This window comes from Coregonus lavaretus (assembly GCF_964263955.1).
Source record: "Coregonus lavaretus genome assembly, chromosome: 22".
In the NCBI taxonomy this organism is placed as follows: domain Eukaryota; kingdom Metazoa; phylum Chordata; class Actinopteri; order Salmoniformes; family Salmonidae; genus Coregonus; species Coregonus lavaretus.
The window spans coordinates 8277582-8291137 of NC_140009.1; the positions used below are offsets into that span (position 1 = coordinate 8277582).

The window sequence follows — 13556 nt, forward strand, 5'->3', positions numbered from 1 at the left end:
TCCTGGGGCTCTGTGAGGTCTGTTTGTGTTTGTGAACAGAGCCCCAGGACCAGCTTACTTAGGGGACTCTTCTCCAAGTTCATCTCTCTGTAGGTGATGGCTTTGTTATGGAAGGTTTGGGAATCGCTTTCTGGTTATAGAATTGAACGGCTCTTTTCTGGATTTTGATCATTAGCGGGTATTGGCCTAATTCTGCTCTGCATGCATTATTTTGTGTTTTTCGTTGTACACGGAGGATAGTTTTTGCAGAATTCTGCATGCAGAGTCTCAATTTGGTGTTTGTCCCATTTTGTGAATTCTTGGTTTGTGAGCGGACCCCAGACCTCACAACCATAAAGGGCAATGGGTTCTATAACTGATTCAAGTATTTTTAGCCAGATCCTAATTGGTATGTCGAATTTTATGTTGCTTTTGATTTACATTTTACATTTTAGTCATTTAGCAGACGCTCTTATCCAGAGTTACTTACAGTTAGTGAGTGCATACATTTTTCATACTGCCCCCCCGTGGGAAACGAACCCACAACCTTGGCGTTGCAAGCGCCTTGCTCTACCAGCTGAGCTACAGGATGGCACAGAAGGCCCTTCTTGCCTTGTCTCTCAGATCGTTCACAGCTTTGTGGAAGTTACCTGTGGCGCTGATGTTTAGGCCGAGGTATGTATCGTTTTTTGTGTGCTCTAGGGCAACGGTGTCTAGATGGAATTTGTATTATCTCTCTCTCTCTCTCTCTCTCTCTCTCTCTCTCTCTCTCTCTCTCTCTTCTCTCTCTCTCTCTCTCTCTCTCTCTCTCTCTCTCTCTCTCTCTCTCTCCTCTCTCTCTCTCTCTCTCTCTCTCTCTCTCTCTCTCTCTCTCTCTCTCTCTCTCTCTCTCTCTCTCTCTCTCTCTCTCTCTCTCTCTCTCTCTCTCTCTCTAGCCTGTGAGTGTAGTCTGGAAGGTACAGTCACTCGGTTCTGTGACCAGCTGACTGGGCAGTGCCCGTGCCACCAGGGTGCGTTTGGCCAGCAGTGCGATGGCTGCCAGGCAGGACACTGGGGCTTCCCCAACTGTAAGCAGTGCCTGTGTAACGGACATGCTGAGGAGTGCCACCAGAGGACCGGAGCATGTCTCAACTGCAGGGACAACACTGGAGGGGACAAATGTGACAGGTTAGGATTCACCATGGGGACAGTTGGGGATCTGGGGATAAGTATGAACTACCGGTAGTAAATGTAATGCTATTGACAAGCTTAATGCTATTGCTGTATTTCAAGGTGTGCCAAAGGTTACTACGGCAACCCGGTGCTGGGCACAGGTAACGGTAACCAATGCCGGCCCTGCCCCTGCCCGGATGGCCAAACAGCGGAAGACACTTCGCTACCTCCTGTCACCAGGACAACCGCAACAGACAGGTGGTCTGCAACTGTAACCAAGGATACACAGGTATAGCTCACGCCTCATGTCTTGTCTCTCTCCTTCCTGTTCTTCCTCCTCTTCCTTAGCCAGGGAAGTGGATGATGAAGAACAGTTTGATCATGTCTGCATGAATGAGCAGATGCATCATAGGGTTAATTAATGATGCACTGTGAATGGAGATGATCGGTTAGTGTGAATAAACTCAGGCAAAATGTCCATGGTGTGATATTCCAAGTCATTCGCCATGGTGGGTCTTTTGGTGACCCAAATAAAAAATCTGTGGACAATAGTCTAGTAGAAAGTTTCTCCTACCAGGACGAATGTGGAATGATAACGTGTGTTGTCTCCTCCCTTACCCAACTTGGCACAGGGGGGATGGTTAAGCGCTCCGAGGGCTCCTTCAAGCGTGAGTAATGATGATGGGAAACCCCCGCCCTCCCTAAAAAAGAAACTGCCCCCTGCATGGCTTCAGCACCCCTCCCATCTATGGTGCTGTGCCACAGTGCACTCCTGCCTCAGAGTAGATGGAATTCCTAAAAACTGACCCAGAATCAGTTTTGAATGATTGTATAACACAAATAACTGTATTTGAGTTAAACGACTGATACTGAGTCTGGGTCAGCTTCTACAGTATCTCCTGTGTATATCAACTATTACAGTGGGGGGGAAAAAGTATTTAGTCAGCCACCAATTGTGCAAGTTCTCCCACTTAAAAAGATGAGAGAGGCCTGTAATTTTCATCATAGGTATACGTCAACTATGACAGACAAATTGAAGGGAAAAAATCCAGAAAATCACATTGTAGGATTTTAAATGAATTTATTTGCAAATTATGGTGGAAAATAAGTATTTGGCCACCTACAAACAAGCAAGATTTCTGGCTCTCACAGACCTGTAACTCCTCCACTCGTTACCTGTATTAATGGCACCTGTTTGAACTTGTTATCAGTATAAACTCCACTATGGCCAAGACCAAAGAGCTGTCAAAGGACACCAGAAACAAAATTGTAGACCTGCACCAGGCTGGGAAGACTGAATCTGCAATAGGTAAACAGCTTGGTTTGAAGAAATCAACTGTGGGAGCAATTATTAGGAAAATGGAAGACATACAAGACCACTGATAATCTCCCTCGATCTGGGGCTCCACGCAAGATCTCACCCCGTGGGGTCAAAATGATCACAAGAACGGTGAGCAAAAATCCCAGAACCACACGGGGGACCTAGTGAATGACCTGCAGAGAGCTGGGACCAAAGTAACAAAGCCTACCATCAGTAACACACTACGCCGCCAGGGACTCAAATCCTGCAGTGCCAGACGTGTCCCCCTGCTTAAGCCAGTACATGTCCAGGCCCGTCTGAAGTTTGCTAGAGTGCATTTGGATGATCCAGAAGAGGATTGGGAAAATGTCATATGGTCAGATGAAACCAAAATAGAACTTTTTGGTAAAAACTCAACTCGTCGTGTTTGGAGGACAAAGAATTCTGAGTTGCATCCAAAGTACACCATACCTACTGTGAAGCATGGAGGTGGAAACATCATGCTTTGGGGCTGTTTTTCTGCAAAGGGACCAGGACGACTGATCTGTGTAAAGGAAAGAATGAATGGGGCCATGTATCGTGAGATTTTGACTGAAAACCTCCTTCCATCAGCAAGGGCATTGAAGATGAAACGTGGCTGGGTCTTTCAGCATGACAATGATTCCAAACACACCGCCCGGGCAACGAAGGAGTGGTTTCGTAAAAAGCATTTCAAGGTCCTGGAGTGGCCTAGCCAGTCTCCAGATCTCAACCCCATAGAAAATATTTGGAGGGAGTTGAAAGTCTGTGTTGCCCAGCGACAGCCCCAAAATATCACTGCTCTAGAGGAGATCTGCATGGAGGAATGGGCCAAAATACCAGCAACAGTGTGTGAAAACCTTGTGAATACTTACAGAAAACGTTTGACCTGTGTCATTGCCAACAAAGGGTATATAACAAAGTATTGAGAAACTTTTGTTATTGACCAAATACTTATTTTCCACCATAATTTGCAAATAAATTAATAAAAAATCCTACAATGTGATTTTCTGGAAAAAAAAGTTGACGTGTACCTATGAGGAAAATTACAGGCCTCTCTCATCTTTTTAAGTGGGAGAACTTGCACAATTGGTGGCTGACTAAATACTTTTTTCCCCACTGTATGTTATACTGGGCACATACAGTCAGTGCTTGTTACTCACGCTGGCTCACACAGGGCACCAAGCAGCAGGGACAGTCAAACAACTGAAAACAACAGAATCTCTGCCACGCTGCATTTTGTCCTGTGATTCTCTGCCTCCGTTACAGACACAAAATACAGGAACAGGTCCATCACTCATAGCAGACAAGCTGGAGCTGTGAGCGTGAGACTTCGTCTACCTATGTGTTCACTCACACCCACTGTGAGCCTGTGACAGATAGACAAATCTTCACAGCTGCTTTACTCTACTTTAGATAGCTTTGCTGCTACAATCATGAAGTGCTTTACCGTAAAGCACAGTGGAACAAACAAAGTCTCTGCAACCAAACCCTAACCCTAACCCTAAGATGTGGTATCAAACTGTGGTATCAAGCTCGGTGGTATCAAGATGTGGTATCAAGCTCGGTACTTAATGTAATCTGCAATTGAAAATAACTTACAGTAGAAATGACCCTCAATTTATTGGGCCCTCTGTGTCTTCTTGCCTTGTTGTATACATTTAGGTCTTTCAGTTTCCACAAAAGAATAGTATCACAATGCCCGTTTATCATTCAAGTGAGGAAATATTTTCTGTCAAGTGAGGAAAATCCTATGTGGTATTCAACTAGGGGTTAGAATACAGTACTTCCCTGCTAGGAGTGACCTCTCTCTCCTTGTTTTGCTGGAGAGACCTCAAGACCAGCAGCTGTAGGTTGTCTGTCAAACCCAAAAGTCAGCCGCCCTCCACCCCAGCATACTCTGCCCCCTGCAGCCGTCAGTTGGACAAAAAAATGCGAAGTATGTCTCCCTTCCTCTGAATCCATCCTTAGAAAATATAGGCTCTCTGTGAGAGAAGCTAATCGTTCACAGTGTCTGCCAAAAGGCTGAAGCACAGTGTTGTGTTAGAGACCACCTAAAGCCAGACCGATTTGAAGACCAAGACCGGAGCAAATTGAGTCCGAGTCAACACCGAGACCAGAACAATGCAAGTCCAATTCAAGACCATGATTGTAATCGAGTCAAATCGCCACCATAATAAGAGTAAAAAATGCCCAGTATTTCTGTTTTCATATTTCAGAAGATTATATGGATAGTTTAGACATTCAGAATGGTGAAATGAATGCATGCTGAGGAAAATAGAGAAACACTCTACAAATGGTCACTAACCCAAACAGGTTAGATAGAAATACCAAATATGTAACAACTTCCTCAGTCTGCCCTTACTTGGTGACCGTGCAACTTTCGAACAATTTCCACCACTCTTTCCCTACTAGCTGCACGGAGTGAGTTGACGTTTATTGGGATGAGTTTTGTCCTTGAGGCAGAGCTGAGCGATTTCCACTAGATGGGCCTGTGGCAAAGTCAAAATTAGCTATATAGGCCTACAGTAAAAATTCATGAAGACCCAAATGTGCTTTTTGGTCTTAATTTAAGGTAAGGGTTAGGCATAAGGTTAGCAGTGTGGTTAAGGTGAGGGTTAAAATCAGATGTTATAACTTTGTGGCTGTGCCAGCTAGTGACTACCCTGGCAGAGCTGCCTCCAGTACATGAGTCAGCCCAATAAATGCCAACCTGCACTAGCGGAACAAGAAAATTCAGACGAGTGCGACATGGTTTGAGCGACAAGATTTGAGCATACAAGGGTGCTGATCATTTTTTTGCAGGGCCAGCGCTACAGACCTCTAATACAGAACTAGTAAAGGTCCAGTGCACTACTTTTGTGAAGAAATGTATTTTCTTCCAAAGATATATATTATTTGATTAACATATATATATACACTGCTCAAAAAAATAAAGGGAACACTTAAACAACACAGTGTAACTCCAAGTCAATCACACTTCTGTGAAATCAAACTGTCCACTTAGGAAGCAACACTGATTGACAATACATTTCACATGCTGTTGTGCAAATGGAATAGACAACAGGTGGAAATTATAGGCAATTAGCAAGACACCCCCAATAAAGGACTGCTTTGCAGGTGGTGACCACAGACCACTTCTCAGTTCCTATGCTTCCTGGCTGATGGTTTGGTCACTTTTGAATGCTGGCGGTGCTTTCACTCTAGTGGTAGCATGAGACGGAGTCTACAACCCACACAAGTGGTTCAGGTAGTGCAGCTCATCCAGGATGGCACATCAATGCGAGCTGTGGCAAGAAGGTTTGCTGTGTCTGTCAGCGTAGTGTCCAGAGCATGGAGGCGCTACCAGGAGACAGGCCAGTACATCAGGAGACGTGGAGGAGGCCGTAGGAGGGCAACAACCCAGCAGCAGGACTGCTACCTCCGCCTTTGTGCAAGGAGGAGCAGGAGGAGCACTGCCAGAGCCCTGCAAAATGACCTCCAGCAGGCCACAAATGTGCATGTGTCTGCTCAAACGGTCAGAAACAGACTCCATGAGGGTGGTATGAGGGCCCGACGTCCACAGGTGGGGGTTGTGCTTACAGCCCAACTCTGTGCAGGACGTTTGGCATTTGCCAGAGAACACCAAGATTGGCAAATTCGCCACTGGCGCCCTGTGCTCTTCACAGATGAAAGCAGGTTCACACTGAGCACATGTGACAGACGTGACAGAGTCTGGAGAAGCCGTGGAGAACGTTCTGCTGCCTGCAACATCCTCCAGCATGACCGGTTTGGCGGTGGGTCAGTCATGGTGTGGGGTGGCATTTCTTTGGGGGGCCGCACAGCCCTCCATGTGCTCGCCAGAGCTTAAATTAAGACTGCCATTAGGTACCGAGATGAGATCCTCAGACCCCTTGTGAGACCATATGCTGGTGCGGTTGGCCCTGGGTTCCTCCTAATGCAAGACAATGCTAGACCTCATGTGGCTGGAGTGTGTCAGCAGTTCCTGCAAGAGGAAGGCATTGATGCTATGGACTGGCCCGCCCGTTCCCCAGACCTGAATCCAATCGAGCACATCTGGGACATCATGTCTCGCTCCATCCACCAACGCCACGTTACACCACAGACTGTCCAGGAGTTGGCGGATGCTTTAGTCCAGGTCTGGGAGGAAATCCCTCAGGAGACCATCCGCCACCTCATCAGGAGCATGCCCAGGCGTTGTAGGGAGGTCATACAGGCACGTGGAGGCCACACACACTACTGAGCCTCATTTTGACTTGTTTTAAGGACATTACATCAAAGTTGGATCAGCCTGTAGTGTGGTTTTCCACTTTAATTTTGAGTGTGACTCCAAATCCAGACCTCCATGGGTTGATAAATTTGATTTCCATTGATAATTTTTGTGTGATTTTGTTGTCAGCACATTCAACTATGTAAAGAAAAAAGTATTTAATAAGATGATTTCATTCATTCAGATCTAGGATGTGTTATTTTAGTGTTCCCTTTATTTTTTTGAGCAGTGTATATAGATCTTCTATAGTTCTTCAAAGAACCCCTTTTAATGGATCCTCAAAGAACCTTTTGAAGAACCTTTTGGAGTACATTTCTGAACTACTCCCCCCCCCCCCCCCCCCCCCCCTATTATTATTATCATTATTATTAATAATAATACACTTAACAATAACAACAATAAAACAATATTAAAGTTTTCAGTGTTTATAATTATCCAAATATGAGGTAAACTCCCAGCAGAGCCCCAAGTCCAATGGGTATATCCTCTGGCGTGTTGATGTTAATGTGTTGATGTTCTCCGTATCCATAGCCAGAATGATTTTGCAGAGCATGGTAAATGTGATCTGCATAACATACCAATACCAATTGACATACCTTTGTATGCCTTCTCGTCTGTATACCTACAGACACAAAAGTGAGCAGTTCAGTCATCTGCACCCAATACAGCTAGCCTTCAACATATCCTTATAGCCTACAGTACATATTCTTACCTCTTTGTTGATTGATATCCATTGAATTGTGTCGATTCTCTGTTTTAGAAAGATTTGCACAAATATGAAAAGATAAATGGTATAATCATAAAACAATATCAATTTAGATCATACAAGGGACAAACCTTACCTTAAATTGAGGAGATCTTTACATTTTTCAGTTAAGTGCCTTCACCTGCTGTCCTTTCAAATTCAAATCCAAATGTTTCAGTTGGGCAGTTAGGTTCCTGCAAGAACCCCCACCAACTAAGGAGGTTCCTTGATGAACCCCACCTCTTATGGGGTTCTTGGAAGAACCTTTTGGGGGCCATTTTCAGTGCCAAGAATCCTAAGGTTATTTGAAGAACTTTGAGGATCTTAGAACAACCCTTGTTGAAACCCACATTTTTTTAGTGCAGGAAGCAATAAGATATTCATGTATCATGACATAAGTGTGGATATTTGGCCTGGCGTTTTTATGCGCTGACTCAATGCGAGCTGATAATTAGTTTTTTACTCCGCTGGTCTCGGCCGGTCTCGGGAAGAAATTACAAGTCCTCATTGTCCAAGACCGAGTCAAGACAAAGTAAAAATGTATTTGACACCGAGACAAGACAGAGACACTCAATATATGGTCTCGAGAACGGACTCGACAACACTGCTGAAGCATAATCCACTCTGCAACAGTGCGATCACAGACCTCCTCACTAATCACTGTTAATCCCCTGGGTAAGCAAACTCCCCTTTAACCCAAGATGTAATAGCATTGCACAATGATAAAATATGAAAAATATTCAGGTTTATAACATAATGTGAACATTATGAGTAACATTCTGATAACTTTACTGATAATCACTGAGGTGGGTTTCACCACATGTCTCTGTCTGTCTGCAGAAGCTATCACACTAGAAGCTTCTCCCTTAAGTCTACTGGAAAACTGTTAGGAAATACTTGGAAATACCAAGTCATTTTTCACCCTCACCCAGCCAATAAATATCTCAATCTCAACATGAGATTTTCCACTTTCCATCTCTCTCCATCCAAAAATCTCCCTACTTCTCCCTCAACCTTTTGTCCTATTGGTCACAGGTTCCCGGTGTGAGGAGTGCGCCCCTGGTTACTATGGTAACCCCTCCCAGCCAGGTGGGCGGTGCCAGCCGTGCAGGTGCAGTAACAACATTGACATGTCAGACCTGGATGCATGTGACCGGAGGACAGGAGAGTGTAAGAAGTGTCTCTACAACACAGAGGGACCAGACTGTGGCGTGTGCAAGAGCGGTTACTATGGAGATGCCTCGCGACGCAACTGCAGAAGTGAGTGACCGTTGAAGCATCCTTTTTACACACACAAAAAAACTTGAGAACCATTCATTTTAATCATTGTTGCATTTTAGACTGTATATGTTGTGCAGTAAAGTTTTAATCTATTTTCTTCTGTTTCCTCAGAGTGCACCTGTAACTTCCTGGGCACAGAGCAAAGCCAGTGTACAGCGCGGGATGAGTGTGTCTGCCAGCGTGCCACGGGGCAGTGCCAGTGTCTACCCAACACTATCGGCCTGACATGTGACCACTGTAAGCCCAACTACTGGAACCTGGCTAGTGGGCGGGGCTGTGAGGCCTGCAGCTGTGAACCCAACAACGCTGTAAACCCGGCCTGCAACGAGGTGTGGATGTGTGTGTGTGTGTGTGTGTGTGTGTGTGTGTGGTTTCATTACTAAGGTACTTTATGGGATAAACCTCTTCTCTGACCTCATGCTCATGTTTGTCCTCTCTGTGCCCCAGTTTACTGGAAAGTGTCAGTGTCGTGATGGATTTGGTGGGAAGACCTGCACAGACTGCCAAGAGAACTACTGGGGCGACCCCAGGATCCAGTGCAGAGGTCAGCATTAGCAGCAGTGCCATGTAGCATGTTATTCATAAGTTTGGCATCAAAATATCAGCAGCAGACATATACTAACGATCCCCGACTTCCTCTCTGTCCATCTCTCTCTCTCTCCATCTCTCTCTCTGTCTCTCATCTCTCTCTCCATCTCTCTCCCTCTCCATCCCTCTGTCCATCTCTCTCTCTTCATCCATCTCTCTCTCTCTCTCTCCATCTCTCTGTCCATCTCTCTCTCTTCATCTCTCTGTCCATCTCTCTCTCCATCTCTCTCCACCTCTCTCTCTTCATCTCTCTCTCCATCTCTCTCTCCATCTCTGTTTCTCCATCTCTCTCTCCATCTCTCTCTCTCTTCATCTCTCTCTCCATCTCACTCTCTCTCTTTTTGTCTCTCTCTCCATCTCTCTCTTCATCTATCTCTCCATCTCTCTCTCTCAGCCTGTGACTGTGACCCCCGGGGCATAGAGACCTCTCAGTGTGGCCAGAAGTCAGGCCACTGTGTGTGTCAACAGGGGGTGTCGGGCGTGCGTTGTGACCAGTGTGCCCGGGGCTTCTCAGGCCAGTTCCCTAACTGCCAGCCCTGCCACCAGTGCTTCGGGGACTGGGACCGGGTGGTACAGAACCTGGCTGTCCGAACCAAGACCCTGTCGGAGCGAGCTCTGGAGATCCAGACCACGGGCCTGACTGGAGCCTATGAGAAGGCTTTCAGAGACCTGGAGGAGAAGCTGGCACTGGCCCAGGGCATCGTCAACGCCCGCAACACCACCGCAGAGGCAGTCGGCAGCCTGATGGAGCTCATTGAAGACCTCAGGTACAAGACATACTGTACACACCGACACTATTATACTTTACATAACAATACACAGACAAAGGTAGACTCTGTCTGAATAAAGATTCACCATGAATATGCCTCTTCTCCAGTTTTGTAGTTTTAACTGTAATTTCCTTCTGCTTTTCTGCTGCAGGTCTCAGATAGGGGAGACCACAGACGCACTGAATCATCTGGAGGGAGACCTGACCAGTGTGGGGAACAGTAACGTTGAGGCCAGTAATGAGCTCAGTGCTCTGGAGAGAGAGGCCAAAGAGCTCAAGTTGACCTCAGATCAGCTCCACCGCCAACTGGACATCCTCAAGAACTCCAACTTCCTGGGTGAGCAGAGACTTCCTGTCCCCCTTCCACCAGAGGGATTCTGGGAGACGTAGTGCCCTAATGGCTGGTGTTATCAATGTTTTTTTTTTGTATAAATACTTTTGAAATATTAGTTAAATGTGTCTTTCTTATTTTTTGGCCCCTCTCCTTCCCCCAGGAGCATATGAAAGCATCCGCAGCTCCTATAATAAGTCCCGTGACGCAGAGCAGCGAGCCAACCAGTCCACCACTACCACGCCCAGCACTGTCAGCCAATCAGCAGACACCCGCCGCAAGACAGAACACCTCATCTCTGCCAAGAAAGACGGCTTCAACCGCAAGAACGCCGCCAACAAGCGAGCCCTGGGGGACCTCAATGCCAAGGCACAAACCCTGGACATGAAAAAGATCAACGAGAAGGTGAAGAAAGCATCATCTCTGTTGTCTAATTTAAAAAAGTGAAAATAGCAACAACAATAAAAACAGCTAAATACAAACTGTCAGAGTTCATGGAAAGTTATGAAAATCTACTAATCTGATACATGTTCCATCCCACCCCCTTTGACCAGGTCTGTGGGGCCCCTGGCGATGCCCCCTGTGTAGAGAGCCATTGCGGAGGGGCAGGTTGCCGTGATGACGAGGGGAACAGGCACTGCGGTGGCCTGAACTGCAACGGTGCTGTAGCGGTGGCAGATAACGCCTTGGAGAGGTCTAAGCATGCAGAGAAAGAGCTGAACAAAGCCATGGGGGAGGTAGAGCAGCTCTTCCACAAGGTCAGTTACACCAAGTAACACTGTCTGGACAGGGAATGAAGACATGCTAAATCTATTGTGGCATGTCATAAATGCATACATACCCCTGTATCACCTACAGTATGAGGGAACATTTACATTTTAGTCATTTAGCAGACAGTTATTTAGAGCGACTTACAGTTAATGCATTCACTAGGTGAGACAACCACATAGTACAGTCATAGTAGGTCAAATGTTTCCACAATGAAGCAGCTATCAGCAAAGTCAGGGTAATTGATAACAGTTATCCCTGGTTCTCTGTATCCCCCTGTTTGGCTTCTCAGGTGGCAGATGCCAAGAGCAAGGCGGAGGAGGCAAAGGGTAAAGCTCAGGCAGCTCTGGACAAGGCCACTAACACCAAGAACAAGGTGGAGCGCTCCAACAACGACCTGCGGGACCTCATCAAGCAGATACGGGACTTCCTCATGCGTGAGTTAGCTACTAGGAAAAGATTTTGGCAAAGTGACAGAGAATTCAAATGTTAGAGGAAAGTGAGTTTCCGACCTTGGGCTACATGGGACCATACAAGCAATTGATCTTGAACTCAGGATCATCATCATGATCAGCATCATAATCATGAAGTATTCATTTCCAATCTACGTCAAAAATCTCTTTGCTGATCTGAGTATATTTTCTGTCTCCTTGCAGAGGAGGGTGCTGATCCAGACAGCATTGAGACGGTAGCTAACCGTGTCCTGGAGTTGTCCATCCCAGCCTCACCACAGCAGATCAGACACATGGCAGAGGAGATCAAGGACCGGGTCCGAAGCCTCTCCAATGTAGACGCCATTCTGAAACAGACACAGGACGACGTGCGCAAAGCAGAGCAGCTTCTGCAGGAGGCCAAGAAGGCCAGGTGTGTGTGTGTGTGTGTGTGTATGTATCTTGTATGTAGAGGGTCAAGTCAAAGGGAATAGTCCAGTACGGCAAAACGCTCCTGATTCCAACATGTGTTTCCGTTCTGTAGGAATCGGGCAGACGGGGTGAAATCCACAGCAGAGATGGTGAAACAGGCACTCGAGGACGCTAAGACGGCCCAGGCTGCAGCGCAGAAGACCATACAGCGGGCTAAGGCGGACATTGGTGAAACGGAGGCCCGACTAGCACAGGTACAGTAGGTTCTCAACTGAGTGGACTCCATCTGTATGCAGTTTGATGGGATGAAGGGATCAAGAGATACTACATTCCTGATGTTTTCCCTGCTCGTAGATCGTGTCTCAAACCACCAGCAGTGAACATGACCTGAATGATGCCATGGACCGCCTGGGCAACCTGGGTCGGGAGATTGATGGTCTGAAACTCAAACGTGCAAACAACAGCATGGCAGCAGCTCGAGCTGAGGAGACAGCCACTATGGCACGGGACAAAGCCAATGATGCCAAGCAGGTGTGTGTGTGTTCATTCTATGTGGGTGTGTGTTCATTTCATGTGTATATTTGGGACTTTAATACTGTGACTGTTACTAATCTTCTTTCTCTCAGATTTTAGATGGCGAGCTGACAGATAAGTATCACACAGTGCAGGACTTGGTGGACAGGAAAGCCAAGACCGTCCAGGAGGCCAAGAAGAAAGCAGAGCGCATGAGAGACGAGGCCAAGGAGCTACTAAAAGATGCCCAGAACAAGCTCCGGAGACTAGCAGGTGTGTGGGAGGGACCCTGGAGGGAACTGGGCCTCCTTTGTTTAATTAAGAGCAGAATTGTTTTTGATTTACGCAAGCTAACCTTTGGAGAATAGCAAAGGCAACATTGCCCTCTTGTGGTTAAACAGTGTCACTGTATTGTCTGAATTTGTCTGATGGTGTGCTCAAACCAGAGAGCTGTACATTTTACGTTTACATTTTAGTCATTTAGCAGACGCTCTTATCCAGAGCGACTTACAGTTAGTGCATTCATCTTAAGATAGGGTGGTAGGTAGCTTAGTGGTTAAGAGCGTTGTGCCAGTAACCGAAAGGTCGCTGGTTCTAATCCCCGAGCCGACTAGGTGAAAATCTGTCGATGTGCCCTTGAGCAAGGCACTTAACCCTAATTGCGCCTGTAAGTCGCTCTGGATAAGAGCGTCTGCTAAACAACAACAACAAAGATAGCTAGGTGGGACAACCACAGGCATAATAAGTACACTTTTACTCAATAAATTAGTTATCTACTTTAGATAGGAGTCAAGTGCAAGGTTCAGGATTATTATTATTATTATTTTTTGGGGCAGAGGTTGAGGTGAGGAGGGGGATTATTGAAGATACTGTTTGAAGAGGTAGGGTTTCAGGTGCTTACGGAAGCTGTCCTAGCTTCAGGGGGAAGCTGGTTCCACCATTGGGGTGCCAGGACAGGTCTATGTCAGTCAACCAGGTC

The 13556-nt window shown here is 46.4% G+C and overlaps 1 protein-coding gene across 1 annotated transcript in view; it reads left to right on the forward strand.

Annotated features, from left to right (window-relative positions):
- LOC311150054 (laminin subunit beta-2-like) overlaps nt 1-13556 on the forward strand; it is a gene marked incomplete at its 5' end in the record, with an annotated part of 70425 nt that overhangs the window by 56114 nt on the left and 755 nt on the right. Inside the window, 16 exon segments of the mRNA XM_084187299.1 lie at nt 915-1146; nt 1252-1328; nt 1331-1420; nt 1764-1799; nt 8500-8724; nt 8857-9074; nt 9193-9289; nt 9728-10100; nt 10255-10439; nt 10597-10838; nt 10988-11191; nt 11494-11638; nt 11858-12065; nt 12177-12318; nt 12419-12595; nt 12691-12850. Coding sequence (XP_084043425.1) covers nt 915-1146; nt 1252-1328; nt 1331-1420; nt 1764-1799; nt 8500-8724; nt 8857-9074; nt 9193-9289; nt 9728-10100; nt 10255-10439; nt 10597-10838; nt 10988-11191; nt 11494-11638; nt 11858-12065; nt 12177-12318; nt 12419-12595; nt 12691-12850 — 2811 coding nt within the window.